Source organism: Eucalyptus grandis, chromosome 2, assembly GCF_016545825.1.
Source record: "Eucalyptus grandis isolate ANBG69807.140 chromosome 2, ASM1654582v1, whole genome shotgun sequence".
NCBI lineage: Eukaryota > Viridiplantae > Streptophyta > Magnoliopsida > Myrtales > Myrtaceae > Eucalyptus > Eucalyptus grandis.
This window is the reverse complement of record NC_052613.1, coordinates 27,855,282-27,873,523: the sequence shown is the minus strand read 5'-3', so window position 1 is coordinate 27,873,523 and position 18,242 is coordinate 27,855,282. Positions and strand designations below refer to the sequence as shown.

The following is an 18,242-nucleotide window of genomic DNA, read 5'->3' as shown; positions in this document are numbered from 1 at the left end:
AAGATCGATATTTTTGTTAAGGAGTCAAAATATGTCGAGTCCAATCTCTAATTTTCTTATCAAATGAATGAGAAGTCTTTGAATAAAAATTTAGGTCTCAAATGGCAAAAACTAATTTAATAGTAAAATAGCATATCTAACAATCACACCAATAAGACAGCAGAATATATAAGTTGATGCGTATAACAAAAATGAATTAAATGATAAGAATTCACAGTGTAAATTACACAATTCAAGGATTTAGTAGAAACAATTGTTCAATTAGGTATGAGACGAACATATTTACACAAAAGTTCAAGGACATGCCGTTTCATTAATAGATAAATCTCGAGAACTACTTAACTTGTTCTCATATGAAATGTGGAAAGTTCCTTGTACATACTTAAATCTACATTTACTAAAATGATTGGATGATGAATAGTAAGATGAGGATGTGGCATGCTTGAGAATTTAGTTTGATTAAGTTTTCTTTTTATTCGATTAAGTTAGTTGGTCTTGTTAGGTACTAAAAATTAATATTTTTGTATCAATTTTAAATATTTATTAAATATTAAAAAGCCACTTCTCACTCTTTTCTTCGTTTGTGAATTTCAAGAGCAAATTAAATATTTTACCTTGAAGTTCATTGTGAAAAGTCAACTTTCACCACCATAATTCATTCGTTTGAAAAGGATTGTAATTTGCTATGCAAGATCAAATTTGCTCACACACATTTAGATGATATGTTTTACCATATTTTGCTTGGGTTTTTAATTGACTTATAATAAATTAGTGGCGACTCCTAAATGAATTGATTTGCATATTTAAATTACATAAATAAAACCTAAAAAGTTGCAATTGGTAAGGGCTTAAGAGAATTCATGCTGAGTGACAGTACATATCTTTCACGAAGTAATCGATTATCTCCACTTAGTAATTCCTTCGCCTTCCATTGACAATTCCCTAAAAAATGATTGTGAAACTAATGAATTCGTTGCCACATTTGAGACGGAATACAAGATTTGTTGTTCCGATTGAATATCTCAAATCCGACATGGGTGGACCCATCAAATATCTTATCTAAAACATGAAGAATTACTATAGTAGTCCATTTTCTCTTTCTTACAGACGTACATGTAGACTAATGTCTTGGCTGAATTAATAAAGTAGATAAAAGGCCTTTCAAATACTCTAATTCATATTAATCGATTAATCGATTTCGACTTCCATGTGAATTCAACATTCCCATCCACTCAATTACTAGGAATGAGAAGTTATTAGTATCAAATGGCAGATTTAATTTCGATATTTTGGAAATCTAAAGAAATCATAGGAGTACGAATATGCATAACACAGGAGTAATGCTCCGGAAACGTACGTATCATAGCAGTTGCTGATTCAAACGGGCCGAGAACTTATAACTAACACCCAAAAAAACCAGCCGCGACACCTGCGCGTGACTCCCACGCTTCACCCCCTGCAAACGCGCTGGTCTCCGAAATTAGGCGGGAAGCGGAAGAGCTCGAAACCCTAGAATTCAATTCATCCCAAGCACCGTCCATTTCATCCCTCAATTTCCACTGCAACAATTCTCTCCCTCTCTCCGATATGGGCATCAAGGTAGTTCAGTGCGACCTCCGTCTCCTCCAATTCCATCATTTTCCAAATGTTGTTCATCGAGTTTCGTCCACTGATTTCGATAGGGACTGACGAAGCTACTGGCGGACAATGCCCCGAACGTCATGAAGGAGCGGAAGCTCGAGAGCTACTTCGGCCGGAGGATCGCCGTCGATGCCAGCATGAGCATCTATCAGTTCCTCGTTAAGTTGCTTTCTATGGATTGATGCCTGTGATTGCGTGTTTCGGTTTGTCGGTTGGGATTTGGATGTTGAGTGTTGGGGTTTTTGATTTCTTTTGACTGGGGGATTAGGTTGTGGTTGGGAGGAAGGGGACTCAGATGCTCACCAATGAGGCTGGTGAAGTCACCAGGTACACTGGCATTGTGATACTCCATAAAAATGAAAATCCACTTTTGATGTGATCTTTGTGCTTGGAAAGTGTTTGAGTTTGAGCTGCTTTCCCGTGCAGTCATCTGCAAGGCATGCTTTACCGGACGATTAGGCTGTTGGAGGCGGGCATAGAGCCAATGTAAACTTTTTTTCTTTACCTCCTGTGTTTTCACTGGGAAAGAATGCTAGAAGAATGAAGCTCGTGCTTCTCTGAATTATGTTTTGCTGTTGTTATGATAGCTATGTATTTGATGGTCCACCTCCTGATTTGAAGAAGCAAGAGCTGGCAAAACGGTACTTTAATATTTTGTAGCCTTTTCTTTTCTATTTTTTGGAATTATCTGTGAATATGTTTAGTTACCTTAAATGAGTTTCTGAGCAGTTTTTCGAAGAGGGCAGCTGCCTCTGAGGAGTTGGCAGTAGCCATTTGCGTATGTGCATCTCTCTCTCTCTCTCTCTCTCTCTCTCTCTCTCTCATAAGCTCCCAGAAACACAGAGTACAAAAAAGCTCAGTGAGCTCTGTATTTATTGTGTCTGCAGTCTCAGAACAAGGAAGACAGAGAGAAATTCAGTAAAAGAACTGTGAAGGTTGGTCTCGTTTTGGTGTCCTTACGGTGCGATATTTTTGTCTTATTTGATGTGAAGTTTGATCTTGTCTCTGTTTTCCAGAAAAACCTATCTACTTAGCTAACTGGATGTGTGTGCACTCGTAATACATGGCTTTGATACTCTTGCAGGTGACGCAACAGCACAATGAAGACTGCAAAAGACTATCGAGGCTTATCGGTGTCCCAGTAGTTGAGGTTACTATTCTGTCTGAAAAGTTTGTTCTTTTTATTTCTAACAAAAATTTCAGATACCAATTTCAGTTTTTGTACTTTAGGCTCCTTCAGAAGCAGAGGCACAATGTGCTGCACTTTGCAAAGCTGGAAAGGCAAGTATCTTCCCATTTGATTGTCTTCTGATTTAGAATTGTTCATTGTTTTCCCATGATAACCAATCGTTTAACACAATGTAAACGTGATTTAATTTCCTTTTTCACTCACACATATGCTTGTTCACTTGTCTAATGTCTTCTTCTCCGTAGTCATGTACATTTGGTATGTTCTTTACTAAGTCCTTTGTCCAAGGAATTTTCACTGATTTTGAATTCCTATCATTGCTTAATTGTTGTGTGCTAACCAGAATTCATCTACCATAAATGGTGCTTTAGCTGTAATATTTGTTTTCCAGGTTTATGCGGTTTGCTTCTGAAGACATGGATTCCCTTACTTTTGGAGCTCCTAAATTTCTTCGCCATTTAATGGATCCCAGCTCAAGAAAAGTTCCAGTCATGGAATTTGAAATTTCCAAGGTAATTAGAAAAGTTTATTCATTGTGATTGCTTAAATTTTTTTCTCACTTTCCTGACTTTTAGATCTTGGAGGAGATGAATCTGGATATGGATCAATTCATTGACCTGTGCATTCTGTCTGGATGTGATTATTGTGAAAGCATTCGAGGTAGACGTGATATTGTTGCCGTGCTCTATTAACTGTTTTATGCTCTCACATATCATTTTTCTCTCTCATATTTTTAGGTTGATGATTTCAGTGGCTTTACTTTGGAATAAATTTATTAGGGCTGACTGCTCTTAAGCTTATCCGTTGACATGGTTCCATAGAAAACATACTAGAGAACATAAACAAGCAGAAGTGCTTCTTATGCTCTTATCTTGTCTAGGGGTGAGCGGTTCCAGGTTCCGGTTCGGTTGCATGCGGAACACGGAACCTACCTGCCAGTGCAGGTTCCAAAAAATTTGGAACCCTGGAATTTTCCCGTCGAATCGAATCTACCCGTCGGAACCAGAACCCAGGAACCTACCTTGTCACAGGTTCCAGGGTCTGTTCCAGGTTCCAACAAGTTCTTTTTTTTTTTTTCTTCATTTTTAGATTTGAATTATAACGTATGCGAATATTATTGGAATCTTCAGCACAGTCAAGATGCTGGCTGTCGCCAATCTTTCTTCTCAAACCATATGTTTTTATCAAAACATGGAAATCCTTTTGTAAGTCTCTGAAAAGTTCTGCTATGCTTAACTCGTTAACAGCGGGTTCATATTAAGAGCAAATCTACCAAAAATCATGCTGGTGCATAATTCTGTTTTCAAGCACTTAAATATCCCTATGAACACAAAAAAAAAAAAACCTAATCCAATCCTTAGAACAAAAGAAAACAACAAACTCGGAAAACGTAGATTGAGCAGTAGAATGATGTCAGCACAATCTTTGTCTCCTTTGACATGCAAAGGCGCCGAATAACATCTTCTTGAACATAGTTACTAGCAGTAGCAGTCAAAGCCATTAGTGGGATGTCAAATTTCAAGAATTTCATCTTGGAGGTGCTGAAGTTCTCTCTTAACACGATATAGTTTCTGAAACGTGAAAAAATTTCAATCGGGAAAGAATCCTTACCATAGTCTTTAATCATCATAATTGTCCCCTCTATCGACTAGGATAATTAACATGCAAAGCTGAACCAATGGTCAAAGTCATGGTAAATAACCGAGCAACAGGTAAGAATAAAGGATGTGAAACCCCAACCGCTCTCTCTAGCAGTGAAAATGTGTTCTATCTCTGCAAGATCAGCGGGAGTTTAGTGGTTACGAAGGATGTAGATCATAAATAGAGTGTGCATACAATAATATAGACATTTACCATGTTATGCAGGAGCGACATTCGACAGCAGATCAAACAACTGGAGTAAAGTTGAAACATGTTTGAATAAAAGATTTGAAACACAGCACCAGAATGTTCTAATTTACTTCAGCAAAACATCAATTTGGTCCTTCAGATTTCTTCAGCTTCAAATCTACACTCGGCAGCCACTTTCAACACGGTGAATATTCACTCCAAAACTAATCTGGGTGTCTAAAGAGGGGTAGAGTGACAAAATCACATGTTTCCTGTTACTTGAATTTTATACATCTTACATGAATCAACAAAAGAACTCAGATCATCGCTTATCATCCTTTCAGAAATATATTAACGGCAAGATTAAATAAAAGAACCATCTAGCCAGGGGAAAAAGAGGCCCTGGAGTAGACAATTCATACCCTTTCTCTTTGAAGAACCAGGATTTATCTGATTAACCAGTCAATTTGAACAGTGCAAATCTAGACCATCCGTCTGGAAGTCCTGCGGGATCGGCAACACTCAAATATAGTGCCAAAGAATTGGTTCTATTGCCTTTTTGGGTAGATCAACAAGCGCCTGCTCAGAATCAAGCCAACCGCCTAAGTAGATACATCATTTTACAACCGCTGAAAATGAAACAATGTTTACCAGTCGTGGCCGCCAACTGTGAATACTTGAGAGTAGTACCTGACTGAACTTAAGCTATTGAAGTTGGTGATTTTCCATAAGTATTTCCATGAGGTTACAAGTTGTTCACCCACCATTTCCTGCTTCCCCATTGGCAAGAGTTTTAGCAAAACAGAGTTTCATGAATGATCCTCTAACATCAAAATCACGCCATAAATATACTTCTCGGGCTATGAAAATAATAAAAGAAAAAGATATGATGTTCGACTTCATGTGAAATTAGTTATGACTGCAAATCGGAGACAAACTTGGGACTTCTGACAGAGAAAGAACACGCACCTCTCCGTTTGAACAAGGGACGAGCTCAGATTCCTCAGTTATTGCTACAATAGTCCGAGGAAGAGAAGGTAATTCACAAATATTCATCGTGCTTTTCAGCAGACCACTTTGCTCAGATCAGAAAATTGCACTTAATTGCATTATTAAACACTTGGGTGGACGCGGCTTAGTTGACCGGAGACATCGAGTAAACCATGCATTAAACTTATCAATGGTGACATCACAACAACCGCCTTCCCATTCAGTAGGGCTGGAATCTGGAAACACAGTGATTTACCTGCAAAAAAAATTTACCTTTGAGAAAGCCTGCAAGTCCTCTAAGTCATAAACGGGTGAACACGTAAATAATCTGGACTCACAGAAATAACAGGTGTACATGGGATAGAAGAATCGTGCCTTATCAGCAACAACAGGAGAATCTGTGGAACAGTAACGGACCCAAAAGAAAGGAAGAGACAGTCATTCGATTCTTAAAATTATATCATGGTGAGGGACTCGATCATCTCAGCTTTTGCATCAAAAACCATCGAAATCCGCAACCAAGCAAGTCCCAATTCCAACAAACGTGAAACGAACAAGAAAAGAAATAATAAATGACAGGCTTATGCTTTTGGCATGTTGAGCTTCTGGCGCGAGCAGAGGCGGTGGGTCGCGAGCGGAGACTAGCTCGGCTCAGATCTGCCGGCGTCGGGTAGTCGCGGCGGGCAAGAGTCAGAGCGGCGTCAGCGACGGGCAGAGGCAAAGCACGGCAGCGGCTGGCGTTGAGCGGCGAGGGTTCGCGCGAGCGGCGTCAGCAACTGGCGTCCAGCAGCGTCCGGCGGTGGCGACCTTGAAGGCGAGCGGCGTCCGGCGGCGTGAGTTCCAGATCTGAAATCTGAGTAGGGTTAGAAAATAGAAAGGGAGTCTCAGTGCTGAGCGAGGGAGGGGGAGCGAGCGGGGAGGGGGTATCCTTTTGGAGCCCTAACCGGTTCCGGTTCCCGGAAAAATGGAACCGGGAACCGGAACGGGTCCTTTAAGAACCGGGAACCGAACCGGAACCTCCGATTCGGTTCTCCGGTTCCCAGTTCTACCCGGGAATTGCGCTCACCCCTATGAATCTTGTCCCCTGACTTGTAAGCAAAATTAGGCAGGAAAGTTTCTCTCTGTAATAGTCTTGGCTGCTGAATTCCTTGACTTAAAAGAATTATCTCTCAAACTCAGCTGGGTGGAAATAAGTGGTCAACAATTTGAAACTGAAAGATCCATTGCCACCAATAGATTTGGGCTGTCAATCAGTGCATCGGCCATGCTATTTCATGTGTTGATTTACTACAATACTTTTATCTATTCTGATGTCTGCTTTGTCTGTTCCTTCATCTTTCTTGAACAAAATCATATCATTTCTCTATCCTTAAGACCCAGAGGTTCTTTGCATTACTTGGAAATCTTCATTCAGTTCAGTTGTCCTTCTTAAAGAAATGTTAGCTTGTTTTTTGAATAGGTATCATATACCAGATAATTGGCCCTACAGCGAAGCTTAACTGCTTTTCTACGGAAAAACAGCCTGAGATAAAATTGACTGCTCCAAACGGGGAGGTTGGCCATTTTCATGTTGGGATTTACTTGCAACATTTCACTTTTTGAATTTTTCACTTGTTTCCTAACTAATTGTTATTTCCCTTTCAAGTGCTTAATTTCCTTTCTCGTGAATGAGAATGGGTTCAATATTGACAGAGTGACGAAGGTATGGCTTTTATCTTCAGTAATGTGTTGGTCAGTTGCCTACTGGAGGAAGTTGCTTCTTGTCCTCTGGAGGAGAGAGCATACGTGTTTTCAATGTTGTTTTACCATGTGTGTCAGGCGATAGAGAAGATTAAGGCAGCTAAGGATTAGTCATCACAAGGCCGGTAACTAAAGCTTGAACAAATGAAAGTGACTTCCAAAATGCACTTTCTATTATCCAATGATTCCTTTCATTTATTCTCTACAGATTAGAGTCCTTCTCTAAGCCAGCTTAGAATCAATCTGTTCCCTTCTAAGAGGAAGGTATGTCTTGTTGATATCTTTGAGGACCAAGCACCTGGAATTTTCCTTCTTTTAATGTATGTGAAGGTGTAGTGTCACACATTGCTCTAGTGAAGAGACGTCTTCAGATGCTACTTTTGATGGATGGATAGTAATCCCTTTAACTCGAATCGTTAGCCATTGATTGCCCTAGCGGTGCACAAATTTTCAGATCTTTGTGATCATTTTAAACTTCTGGTGATAGTGTTGTAAGTCAAAGGTAGTATGTTGCCATGCCTCTGCTGCTTATGCCCGATTACTCTAATATAACTCTACTGATGTGCTAATGGTATTGCATCACTCTATTCATGAAATCAATTAGATAAACAAAAACACCAGTGTGCTTGTACTGATATGTTAGGAGTTTTGGCCTAACTCCCATAATTGCACTGGATGACAGGGAGGCAAATGCACACTTCAATGCCCCAGTCTGGCATTCAAGCCCAAGATATTCTCTACACAGGTATCTGTAAATCCCCAGCCCAGGGTCCTTGGCAGCTTTAAAGTGCCAACCATGGTGCTGGGTTTGAGGAACTTCAAACAGCCGTTGAGAATTGTTTGCGTCCCGATGTGGATCTAAATAATGGCGAATGTAAGAACCCTATTCACTGAGCAAGTCCTGACTTGTAGTTGCTGTTTTTGCCCGTAGTTGGAAGCAAGTTGATGCTTTCCTTTCCAAAAAAAAGGGGGTCATGTCTTATGGTACTGCAATATTGGAAGAGAGTTGTATAAATTTTTATTGGAAGGATGAAGTTTGCCCTCTATGCTAGAACAAGGGGTACTGCTTGTCGGGCAGAGTGCATATTAGTGTTCCTTTTACAGTGCGTATTTGCTGTCCTAAGGATTCCATTTCTTCCATGTATTGTACATTTTACGATACTTATATATCACTCATACAAATTTTATATTATTATCATCCATCAACAGGAAACACCTGGGAATATTGCCAAAGAAGCAACTAACAGGAATTCCAGGGCTGGCGGTTGTAAGAAGAAATAATAGTTTAGAACACAATGAGGATGTAGCACACTTTTCAAGTCTATTTCTAATCCTACTCAATAGTTTATATGAACCTATACGAATGAGTTGGTATGTAGGTTCACATATCATTCTTTCAATTCCCATAAGCTCCTAAACTCCTCCATATGCATATCCATTTTAAGCTTGTAGCATCTTTCCAACCTCTATTTTTCACATCCTAATTTTGCCATTCTCTCTCTCCTAATTGTGGTTCCATCTGTTATGATGGTATGACTTCGGGTTTGGGTGCTCTTCCCGTTGCCTTCCTCTTGAGATAGAAGTCTGATGAGCTTTGCATCGATTGGATCGAAGAGAAAGCTGCGCAGAAAGAGCTTTTAATGTCGTCACGAAACCCGAATGTTCTCATGTTGTACTCCGGCAAAGAGTTTCTTCAGAGACTACGACAACCTGCACAACATCATGCAAACAATTCAGCCACACCAAGACCACCTCAGCGTCATTGGTCAGCGTCATTCAAACAATTCAACCCATCAAACACCAGCCAAGCAGCATCAAAGTAAACCACGGCAAAGGCAGCAACCTCAGGTTTACTTTGATGTTGCTGAATTGGGGTTTGAGGAGTTGAATTGTTTGAATGATGCTGAAGTGAGGCTGAGTTGTCTGCATGATGCCGTGAAGATTTTTTAGTGTGTCATGTCTGAAGAAACTCTTCAAGGGATAACAACAAAAGACAACACCAGATTTTGCAATGACATTAGAAGCTCTTCGCTACCGGTTTCTTGCCATATTTTCATGCGCTCGGGGACAGTTCATGCAAGGAAGGAATGAATACAAGTTACGTTCGTATGAGACTGACATCGCAAGCTTCCATCCCTGATTCTTTCTTTATTAGTGGGGCTGATTGTTTGTTCTTTGTAAGCCTAATCCGCACCAGAAGACAAATAATTTGGCTCCGCCTCCACGTCCTTGCGGTGCTCCTCAAGAGTCTTTCGTCCGTTCTACAACATTTCTAAGATGGTGCTTAATTAACTCCCTTCTCCATTGCCCACGCCTCGGAGAAACTCGCACCGCTCTGCAACCGTTCTGAGCTTCAGTCCCATGAAAATCTTTCAGTCATATGAAAATGAAAATCTATTTTGCAGTTCATTTGCATTGACCACCTCGGTTTCTGCCTGGTTTGATCTCTTAAATCAGCATGTCATATCTTATATTTTTAAGCAGAAGCTAAAGGTAACTGCAAAGATGGTTACAACACCATGGAAGAGAGAATTTGCATGGACAGGCTTTCTATTCATGAGTCACTATAATAAATGAACTCAATCCCCAGAAACTCTTTAGTAATAGAAAAGAAGAAACATGAGAAACAATCCAGACAAGTCTTATTTTGAAAGCATAACATTATTTATGTGAACATAACCCTAGCCTCTGCTTTGCCTATAGTAATATCACCTATTCAAATGATCGCTAAAGTCCACATTCTCCGCAAAACGTGTCCCATCAAAATAAGTCTGCATCTTGAGGAGATGCATGCAATGCCTTTCTCATTCAGCATTTTTGATAATTTCTACTCCCCTAGAACAAAAGAGAAATATTGTTAGCACCTGGCATCATCAAATGCAAAGTGACGAAAATAACATATGGATCTTCAATTGACACCTCTATGGTAACCAACCAGAGACAAGTCAATCTCATGTGACAATGACAATGGTAATCGTAAATTAAAAAATCGTTGTCAAATTAAGTCCCTTCCGAAAGAACAAAACTCACTTGGAGAAGTTTTTTTGATAAGGATGCATCTCATAGGTGATCCTTTTGCACCAAGCAATTTTAAAGGCAAACATGGATTGTATACACTCCTGGCAGTACATCTTCGAGTTCCAAGCCCTTAGCAAGAATAATTTCCTACAGTTACTGTAGCATCAGTTTCTTGAGCCTAGACTTCATATAATAATGCAATGATGTGAAATCTAGGCAAAATCACCAACACTAGTTTAGGTCTAAGATGGCAATTCAGCAATGGAACATGGTCATTCTCAACTTTGATGGGAAATTTGTCATACATCAAATCAATTTCTTACCCGGCTTTCAAGAAAGATAAGATGGGATGGAATCAAATCTCATATACAGCAACAGATAGGTAACCAGTTCATGCATTGAATAGCACAGATTGCGTCATGCAAGATTGCATCTCAATCTCAGACATGTAATAATCTACAAGTGGAGAACAAGAAAGAAACTAAATCAAGCTTCATCTTTTCTCAAGAGGGAGGTTTAGAAAAAACTGAACCTATGTATTGCTCAAAAGCCTGATAGCAACATATGCGTGAGCATTTTCTCACACATGCGTGTCTTTAGAGAGCAATTGAATATCACGTGTTCATGTTGACAGTTATTACAGCACCATACTACGTCTCTCGTGTCGTTGGGGAGAAAATCAAATAAGACGGAAGTATGCATTTCTTGCCATGCCTAAGAAAAATAACATTTGGTTGTAGTAAAGCTGCAAGTAAAAATGGGTGGTAATAGAAAAGGTAGCTACCTAATATAAAATATATCCTAGCATGGTTTCTGGGTAACAATTGAGAAATATCATGAAGTACACTACAAATTAATGAGTCTGGGTAAAAGGTGAAGATAAGATGATAGTGAAGCAAACCACCATACAAAAAAAAAAATTCTCACTAAGATTGCATCAGAATAGCAAAGAGGGACAAATCGTATCAACAAGTTTAATGTCTTTGTTATCTAACAACCATTTTGCTCCATCTCTCATGAATTCCACATAGCTCATGTCAAACTCTTTTTTGTACATAAGTTGTCTGAGAACAAAACAGAGCACAATCAAATTCATCCTTTTGATCATAGCACTCACCAATACCACAGTACATTAAGATAATCATATAAGTGCTCCAACAATCTGGAAATCGCACATTAGCTCAACTGACAATGACCTACAGAAGGATTTCAGGAATAGAAGTTTACTTGGCAGTATCAAGGTTCTGAACAACACCTGTCTCACACCCTTGGGAATATATAAAAACTCCATTACTTCAGCTGCAGGAAGTAGTCTATATCATTCTTACAGAATTTGTTCGACATATCACTATGTTTTAATCTCAAAAGCTGTCATATCAAATGTTAGTAAGTGCCTAATGATATTCTTGAAAAAATAATAAATAAAAAAAGAAGGAAAAAGCCAAGGCCTTGTTCTCACTACGAAGACGAGTATAATCTACCTGTTCCACTGCAAAATTAACAATATCATAATCTAACTAGAAGAAGTAGCGGATTCCCAGCAATGTTCACTACTGACAAAACTAAATTGTGCTAGATTTTTACTTCCTGGAAGGAATAAATAAACTCAATAGTAGCAAATAGCTCATATTCCACTAGTAAACAAGATATATGATATCCATAGATGGTAAAACAATATAAGTTGGCAAATATGACATGCCAGGCCCTAACACACAAATGACTGACTAAAATGGATATGGAAAATGCAGCCAGTCTTATGAAGCACCCAAGTTTCCAGCAAATTGTTCCAGCAATCAAACTTACTTCACCAATAATGATGATAATGATGACAACCACCACCAACAACAACAACAACAGTTGGCATGTAATTTCAAAGGTAAAGTTAGAACCTAGTACGAGTTATTATTGGAAATGAGTGAATTAGAAAATCACATCACTATCTTTACACAAAGGTCATCTATGTACTCCATCTTCTGACATGTTATTCTTGTATTTTACTTTTGAACCTAATACATAATTTACATGCATAAGAAAAGAGGATAGATTCAGCTGATTGTACCTGTCCGTTTTTTAGTCCGAAGAGGCTAGGCCGTATTATTGAAGCTCTGAGAAAGAACCTTACGGAGCCAAACCCTTGAGACCATGGAAAACACAATTATGATGAGAACACTAGCCAATCAAGGTCCAAAATCCAAAACAACTCAACTACAGTTTTTGTTAGCAAAATGGATTCAATGTAGGAAGTAATTACTTTCCACTGCCGCTGAAGTCGTCGAAAGTGAGAATATTGTTGTTCCAAACCGCAAGATTCAACTCCCCAAGCCCTTCAACGAGTGTGAACAAAGACTTCTCTTGAAACGTGGGGTTTTTACCATTGTCTGCACACCAAATCAAACCAAATTAAAACTAAGATGTCTATTTGCACAGTTTTCCCAATTAGCTCAACACCAGAAAACTTCACCCATCAAATTAAAACACTTGGTGCGCAATTTAGAATTACTAGTGCAAGTTATGATGCGAAACTTGGTGCTGCCATATTCCAGCTGCTGATGGGGCTCCTAGAGGCGATGGCGGAGGCGGAGGCAGCGGCAACACACCGAAGAATGCAGCCGGTCTGAGCTCGCCGGACGCGAATGACGAATCAGAGCCGCCGATGGGACTCATGGGGAGGTGGAGGCAGCATCTAAGGTGTCACCCCCAAACTCTCCAGCATTAGGGCTCGTATAGGGGTCAGGCTAGCTGAAGAATGAAAGAAACTCGTCGGGGATAGACGGCAAATCGAAGCCGTGGACGTCGCAGATGCCACCCCCAAACTCTCCAGCATTAGGGCTCTTGTAGGGGATATGCGAGTCGAGGAATGCATAACTTTTGAACCAGTCGGGGACAGACGACAAGTCGACGCCACCGACGTTGCAGATGTCACCCCCAAACTCTCCATTCCAATAATTCCAATAGATTTTCTCCCTATTTAGATTCGAACAAATTGATACTTGGAGCTTCGGAAGCTTTTTCAATTTCGATAGATCTGACATCATCTGCAAAGAAGGGCAACAGCTGACTGATAGGGAGCAAAGGGATCCCAATTCTTCAAGGCCACGTATCTCGACTAATGAATGGCAAAGTCTCAGACATACCTTTTCTAGATTTTTCATGCGCGACAAATCAAGTACATTTGGAAGGAACTCACAATAATTCATCTTTAATAATCACAATCTTTTCATTTCCAGCTGCAACGGTGCGTCCACTTCTCTAAACTTACATTAATCCATACGGAGGTATTCTGACTCCACATCAAATATACTGGATATTTCTAGCAAACATCTATTGAATGTCAAGATTGACAAGTCTTTCAAATTGGAAAAATCCGGTGACCGTGTGATCTTCAGATCTTGAAGTTGTAACTCTCTTAAACTAGAGGGGAGCTGAGGGAGGAATTGCACATATTTGCAGCACAATTTTAGTGTTTTAAGCTGAGATAGGCTACCGATGCTAGTGGGAAGAGTAATGACAGGTGTTTCCTGTTGAGATGGGGCACCTATCCGGAGTGGGAAGACTATATACTTCGTCTTCATCTTCCCGTCCGCACATGCTTGCAAAATGCCTCCTGCCAATATTCCTCTTGCTCAAAAGTTTTGCTCCTCTGATATTTCTAGTCAACTGAATATTCACAACCCCATGTCAGATAAGTCAAACTTGAGGGGAAGCTCCGGCAATTGTTTAGGCTCGAGATAATTTTCTACCTTAAGTGTTTGGAGATTAGAGAGGTGACTCACCATGGTGGGTAATCCGCATATACGTGTGCTCAACAAGTCTAAGATCCTCAAATGGGACAATCTACCAATTTCTTTAGGGATTTCACCGGTCAAGTCCCAACATCCTTGGGCATTTAACTCTTCGAGCTTCTCTAGCAGCCCAATTGCTCTGGGTAATTCTGTTATCCCTCTTATTCGGCACATCCTTAGTACTTTCAGTTGCTTTAGATTGCCGATTGAATCAGGCAAGTGACCAATACTTGTCGATGACAAATCCAACTCGATTAATGATTGTAATTCAAATCGAGTCAACTTTATCTCCATACACCCCGATAAATGTAATTTTCACCAGCCCTCAATCGAGTCTTCCTTTATCTCTATACACCTCGAAAATCCAACGTTCCTTTATGGTAGTTTGCTATTTGGTAAATTCAAGGTCAACAAAGATCGCAAATTACCAATGGATGGGTCAATTTCAATTAAGTTGTTACAACCATCAAGATCCAATCTCTCTAGGTACACCCATGTAGATAAATTAGGTGTTCTCTTTAAGTGTTCGCACCAGTTGAGATTTAGTACCTTTAGTTTTTTGGCCTCCTACAAAACAATTTGATAAAATATATGTTACGAAATGACCTGTAGGGGAACAAAAAGATAGAATAAATTATATGCTTATGCAAGGAGTGGGACTCATATCATACTCTAAGTTGTTCCCAGCCAATCCATTCCTCCGAAATATTGCTCCATGAAAGGTCAAGAATGACTAAGTTAGCCGGATGAAAGTTTGTTGCCTCAAACTGGCTAGAGTAAAATTTCCAAGAAAGCCATCTTAAACTAGGGAGAAGGTTGTTGAAGTCTCCAACCAGGCACTTCCAACTCCCTTGAAAGAACCTTAGGTTTCGTAACGGAGCAACTTCATCACTTGTCAAAATGCCTTCATGAAATCCAAGATATCCTCCTAGTGACATTGCTTTTATTTTCTTATTTCCCTGGCAATGGAAACACCCAGAAGTCCATATGTGAAGGTCAAAAGCAAACAATTACAAGCACTAATAGCGGTTAATTTATCCTTTTGCAAGAATAGTCTACAACAATACATCGAAAAATAAATTGCTATTCCCTTTTTTTACCTCTTTCTCCTTCAGAATGCTTCGGGCTTCATCACAATTCCACACTCTACTACGCTCATAGGGATTGGTCAAGTTCTCTTGACGGACAATTTCCCTTCCGAGGTCCCGCACTTGGTCATGCATCCAGAAAGTTTTGTCATCTTTGATTTTTATCAATGACATGAGAAGGAGGACATCAATGGCAACGTGTGGGTGGTATCCATAGTCATCCCACATATAGAAAGGGCATGTTGTATCCTCATTAACAAAAAAAAAAAAAAAAAAAAAAAACAGGCTATATCCAAAATACTTCCCTTTGTGTATGATCTAACCTGTCATAAGTTATCACCAATTTTCTCTGGACTTCCTTAGGAGGAGCTTCTTGTAGCTTCTTCCATGTGTCGACTCATTATTCTTTGGGTTTTCCATTAAGGGATGAACCTGTAATCTCAAGAGCTAAAGGAAGCTTTCCCAAAGTATGGACAATTTCCTTAGAAAGGAACATACGATCTTCTGGTGGAGAGTCTCTTCTAAAGGCATGCCTACTAAAAAGCTTTAGAGCATGATGAAATTCCATTTCTTGTACATCGTAAGTCAAAATGTTTGCGGACTTTTCTACAAGGCCTTCACCTATTGCTTCTCCCTTAATCATTAGGATACTTTGGTCCCTAGTAGTTATGATAATCCTACTACTAAAACCGAACCAATTACCTTTTTCTGCTAGACTTTTAAGTTGTTCTTTCTCATCCACGTCATCTAAAACAATAATAAATTTTTTATTTTTAAGTACTCCTCTATTCATCATGTTGATCCCATCATTCACGTTATTAATTTGGTCAATAGAATGAGAACCAAGGAGCTTGGATAATAGTTGTTTTTGCAAATTTACCAGACCATTATAGCATTTTGATGATTCCCCAATGTCTGCAAGGAAACAACATCCGTCAAAGCTAGAAGATAGTGCATTGAAGACGACCTTAGCAAGAGTTGTTTTGCCAACACCGCCCATTCTGTGGATTCCAAGAAATCGTACACCATCAAATCCCACTTCCAACATTTTGATTATAGCTTCTACACGATCATCAACTCTGACTAGATGTTCAGTTACATTTTCATGTGCAACCTTCAGCTTAACTGAAATCGTTCGGATTACCAAACGTATAAGATCTCCTTGGCTGCCATAAGGTAACAACCATGTTAGGGATAACTTTATATGTAAAACTTACTCCCAAAGTGAATAAATTGCTCTCACGTTATGTGGAAACCTGGCAAAAATAAAAAATCGAGACACCGATACAATAAGATTATTATTTTTGCTTATCTCCGCTCCCCAATTTCAGTCACCATCACCGTCGGTCCCTGCCACTGCACCATTGACGCCGCTCGCCTCTCTGCACCGTCACCATCACATTTCAGTGTCGTCGCCTGTTGTGCCCGTTGACTGGCCATCTTGGCCTTGCCTCAATTCTCCACGTCACATGGGTCGCGGCCTTGCGACTGCCGGGGATGGCGTCATTGAGCCTTGGGCCAAAGTCAGCCACGTCGGATATGGTCGTCCAGATCCCGGATCCAACTCGCCACAGTGAGTGAGAGAGAGTGTGGGGGCCGAATGGCTCAGAGGCAGCTTCTGGCCACTTGGTGTCGGGCTGGCGACGAAGAAGTGGCGGTGACTGACGGACGAGCTGCTGCGGTGGTTGGCCGACGGCTTGGTGGAGCTCTTTGGAGATCTATCACTGTTGGTAGCTACTGTTGTCATAGACAGAGAGCATGAGGAGAGAGAGAATCAGGATAAGAAGGGTGCGCTACCACCGCAAAAGTGCCATTGACTGGAGCTATTGCAGCGATACCACCGATAGGGGCCACCAGAGAGCATTCCTTTCTCACCGCTGTGGTGGCCGATAGCAGCGGCGGCCATTGCGGCGACCGCATTTAAACTATATAAAATCGATTACATGTGTAAACTATATTTTCACCGACAATACCACAATTAAACTAAACAGGGAGGAAAACGAAATTTACAGATGGCAGTTGACAAGTTAAAAGACATTTACCCTTGATCTTTCTTCAAGTTCCATCCCTTTATCTCGTCCACCTCATTGAGAGCCTTTTTCCATGACTCCACTTCTGCACCAAACTTTTCCTGGTGCTTTGCAAGAGCTTGGCTATATAAGTCTGTTTTGAGCTTGACATCTTCAGGTTCCACATCCAAGAAAATGGGCAGAATCTCTTTGTTCTCGTTCAATTTCGAGGTGCACTCGACCATGTATGTGAGCTCTCGGAGGCACCAGTGACTTGAAGCATAATTTTTGGAGAATATGGGAATGTAGATTTTGGAGTTCTCAATTGCTTGTAGAAATTCACCACCAATTTTTTGACCGACGCGAAGGGATTCATCGTCCCTAAAGACAAGGATCCCAACCCCAACCATGGCATGGTAAAGATAATCAGTGAATCCATGACGGGTGTCGGCTCCCCGAAAGCTTAGAAAAACCTCATACGAAGGTCCGGATGATGCCGATGAACTCATCCCCTCCATTGCAGGATCGTTAGACACCACAGGTATCAAATCCTCTCTCTCTCTCTCTCTCTCTCAGGAAATGTCTGCTTTTCGAGGGTGCTTGGATCTGAGCGTGGGCTCTCAATATAATAACCTCGCTGTCTCTGGCGTGATGGAGGTAGGGGCAAAAGGCGCTGCACTTAGAATATCTTGTCTCCTTTGCATCGGTTTGGCCAACGAATTTCCCAAATCAATAATAAAATGCTAATTTTATTTAAAAACGCCATACTATTAAGAAAGGTACATCACTAGCTTTTAAGTGAAGGGACTTATCTGTCATTGGAATTAATGTAATTACTAATGTAACAATATCTTAACCTTATTTGGAATCAATTTAATTGTTAAAATTAAAATTATCATATATGTGTCATGATCTTAACCTCACTTCATGAAGTGCCGGTGTAACCAATAAATGC

At 40.2% G+C, this 18,242-nt stretch overlaps 3 protein-coding genes and 4 long non-coding RNA genes across 14 annotated transcripts; 3 read left to right on the top strand and 4 right to left on the bottom strand.

Annotated features, from left to right (window-relative positions):
• Positions 1 to 1,428: 1,428 nt before the first annotated feature.
• Positions 1,429 to 2,416, top strand: LOC104435033 (flap endonuclease 1-like; the record flags this gene model as incomplete). Its single annotated transcript, XM_039306928.1, has 6 exons — positions 1,429 to 1,599; positions 1,683 to 1,799; positions 1,910 to 1,968; positions 2,068 to 2,127; positions 2,229 to 2,282; positions 2,371 to 2,416. Coding segments are annotated over exons 1-6 (348 nt in total), but the record flags the coding sequence as incomplete, so codon positions are not given.
• Positions 2,417 to 3,232: 816 nt separating this feature from the next.
• Positions 3,233 to 3,538, top strand: LOC120286093. The gene is made up of 2 exons (XR_005548499.1): positions 3,233 to 3,342; positions 3,406 to 3,538. It is a non-coding gene; the product is annotated as an uncharacterized LOC120286093 (long non-coding RNA).
• Positions 3,539 to 4,753: 1,215 nt separating this feature from the next.
• On the bottom strand, positions 4,754 to 6,290 carry LOC104431710. The gene is made up of 4 exons (XR_005548495.1): positions 5,989 to 6,290; positions 5,630 to 5,906; positions 5,351 to 5,430; positions 4,754 to 5,239 (listed from the first exon to the last, which is right to left on the bottom strand). It is a non-coding gene; the product is annotated as an uncharacterized LOC104431710 (long non-coding RNA).
• A 276-nt stretch (positions 6,291 to 6,566) lies between these two features.
• LOC108954000 lies at positions 6,567 to 8,882 on the top strand. Of its 5 annotated transcripts, XR_005548506.1 has the most exons (4): positions 6,567 to 7,204; positions 7,296 to 7,352; positions 7,469 to 7,654; positions 8,073 to 8,582. It is a non-coding gene; the product is annotated as an uncharacterized LOC108954000 (long non-coding RNA). The 5 variants fall into 5 exon arrangements; XR_005548503.1 differs by adding an exon at positions 8,600 to 8,882 and having other exon boundaries at positions 6,567 to 7,654; positions 8,073 to 8,264; XR_005548504.1 differs by having other exon boundaries at positions 7,296 to 7,654.
• Positions 8,883 to 9,878: 996 nt separating this feature from the next.
• On the bottom strand, positions 9,879 to 13,628 carry LOC104431644. Of its 3 annotated transcripts, XR_005548497.1 has the most exons (7): positions 13,543 to 13,605; positions 12,909 to 13,443; positions 12,660 to 12,786; positions 12,468 to 12,541; positions 11,636 to 11,707; positions 10,421 to 10,555; positions 9,879 to 10,225 (listed from the first exon to the last, which is right to left on the bottom strand). It is a non-coding gene; the product is annotated as an uncharacterized LOC104431644 (long non-coding RNA). The 3 variants fall into 3 exon arrangements; XR_005548496.1 differs by having other exon boundaries at positions 12,909 to 13,628; XR_005548498.1 differs by having other exon boundaries at positions 12,932 to 13,628.
• A 937-nt stretch (positions 13,629 to 14,565) lies between these two features.
• On the bottom strand, positions 14,566 to 15,537 carry LOC120286083 (putative disease resistance protein At4g11170). Its single transcript, XM_039306927.1, has 3 exons — positions 15,291 to 15,537; positions 14,862 to 15,149; positions 14,566 to 14,757 (listed from the first exon to the last, which is right to left on the bottom strand). The coding sequence occupies exons 1-3, from the start codon at positions 15,504 to 15,506 to the stop codon at positions 14,566 to 14,568; spliced, it is 696 nt and encodes a 231-aa protein (XP_039162861.1). The 5' UTR covers positions 15,507 to 15,537.
• Positions 15,538 to 15,625: 88 nt separating this feature from the next.
• LOC104434159 (TMV resistance protein N-like) lies at positions 15,626 to 17,969 on the bottom strand. Of its 2 annotated transcripts, none has more exons than XM_039307327.1 (2): positions 17,321 to 17,969; positions 15,626 to 16,444 (listed from the first exon to the last, which is right to left on the bottom strand). In XM_039307327.1, the coding sequence occupies exons 1-2, from the start codon at positions 17,803 to 17,805 to the stop codon at positions 15,679 to 15,681; spliced, it is 1,251 nt and encodes a 416-aa protein (XP_039163261.1). In that variant the 5' UTR covers positions 17,806 to 17,969; the 3' UTR covers positions 15,626 to 15,678. The 2 variants fall into 2 exon arrangements, with proteins under 2 accessions (XP_039163261.1, XP_039163262.1); XM_039307328.1 differs by lacking the exon at positions 15,626 to 16,444 and adding an exon at positions 16,465 to 17,203 and having other exon boundaries at positions 17,321 to 17,967.
• Between the last annotated feature and the right edge of the window lie 273 nt (positions 17,970 to 18,242).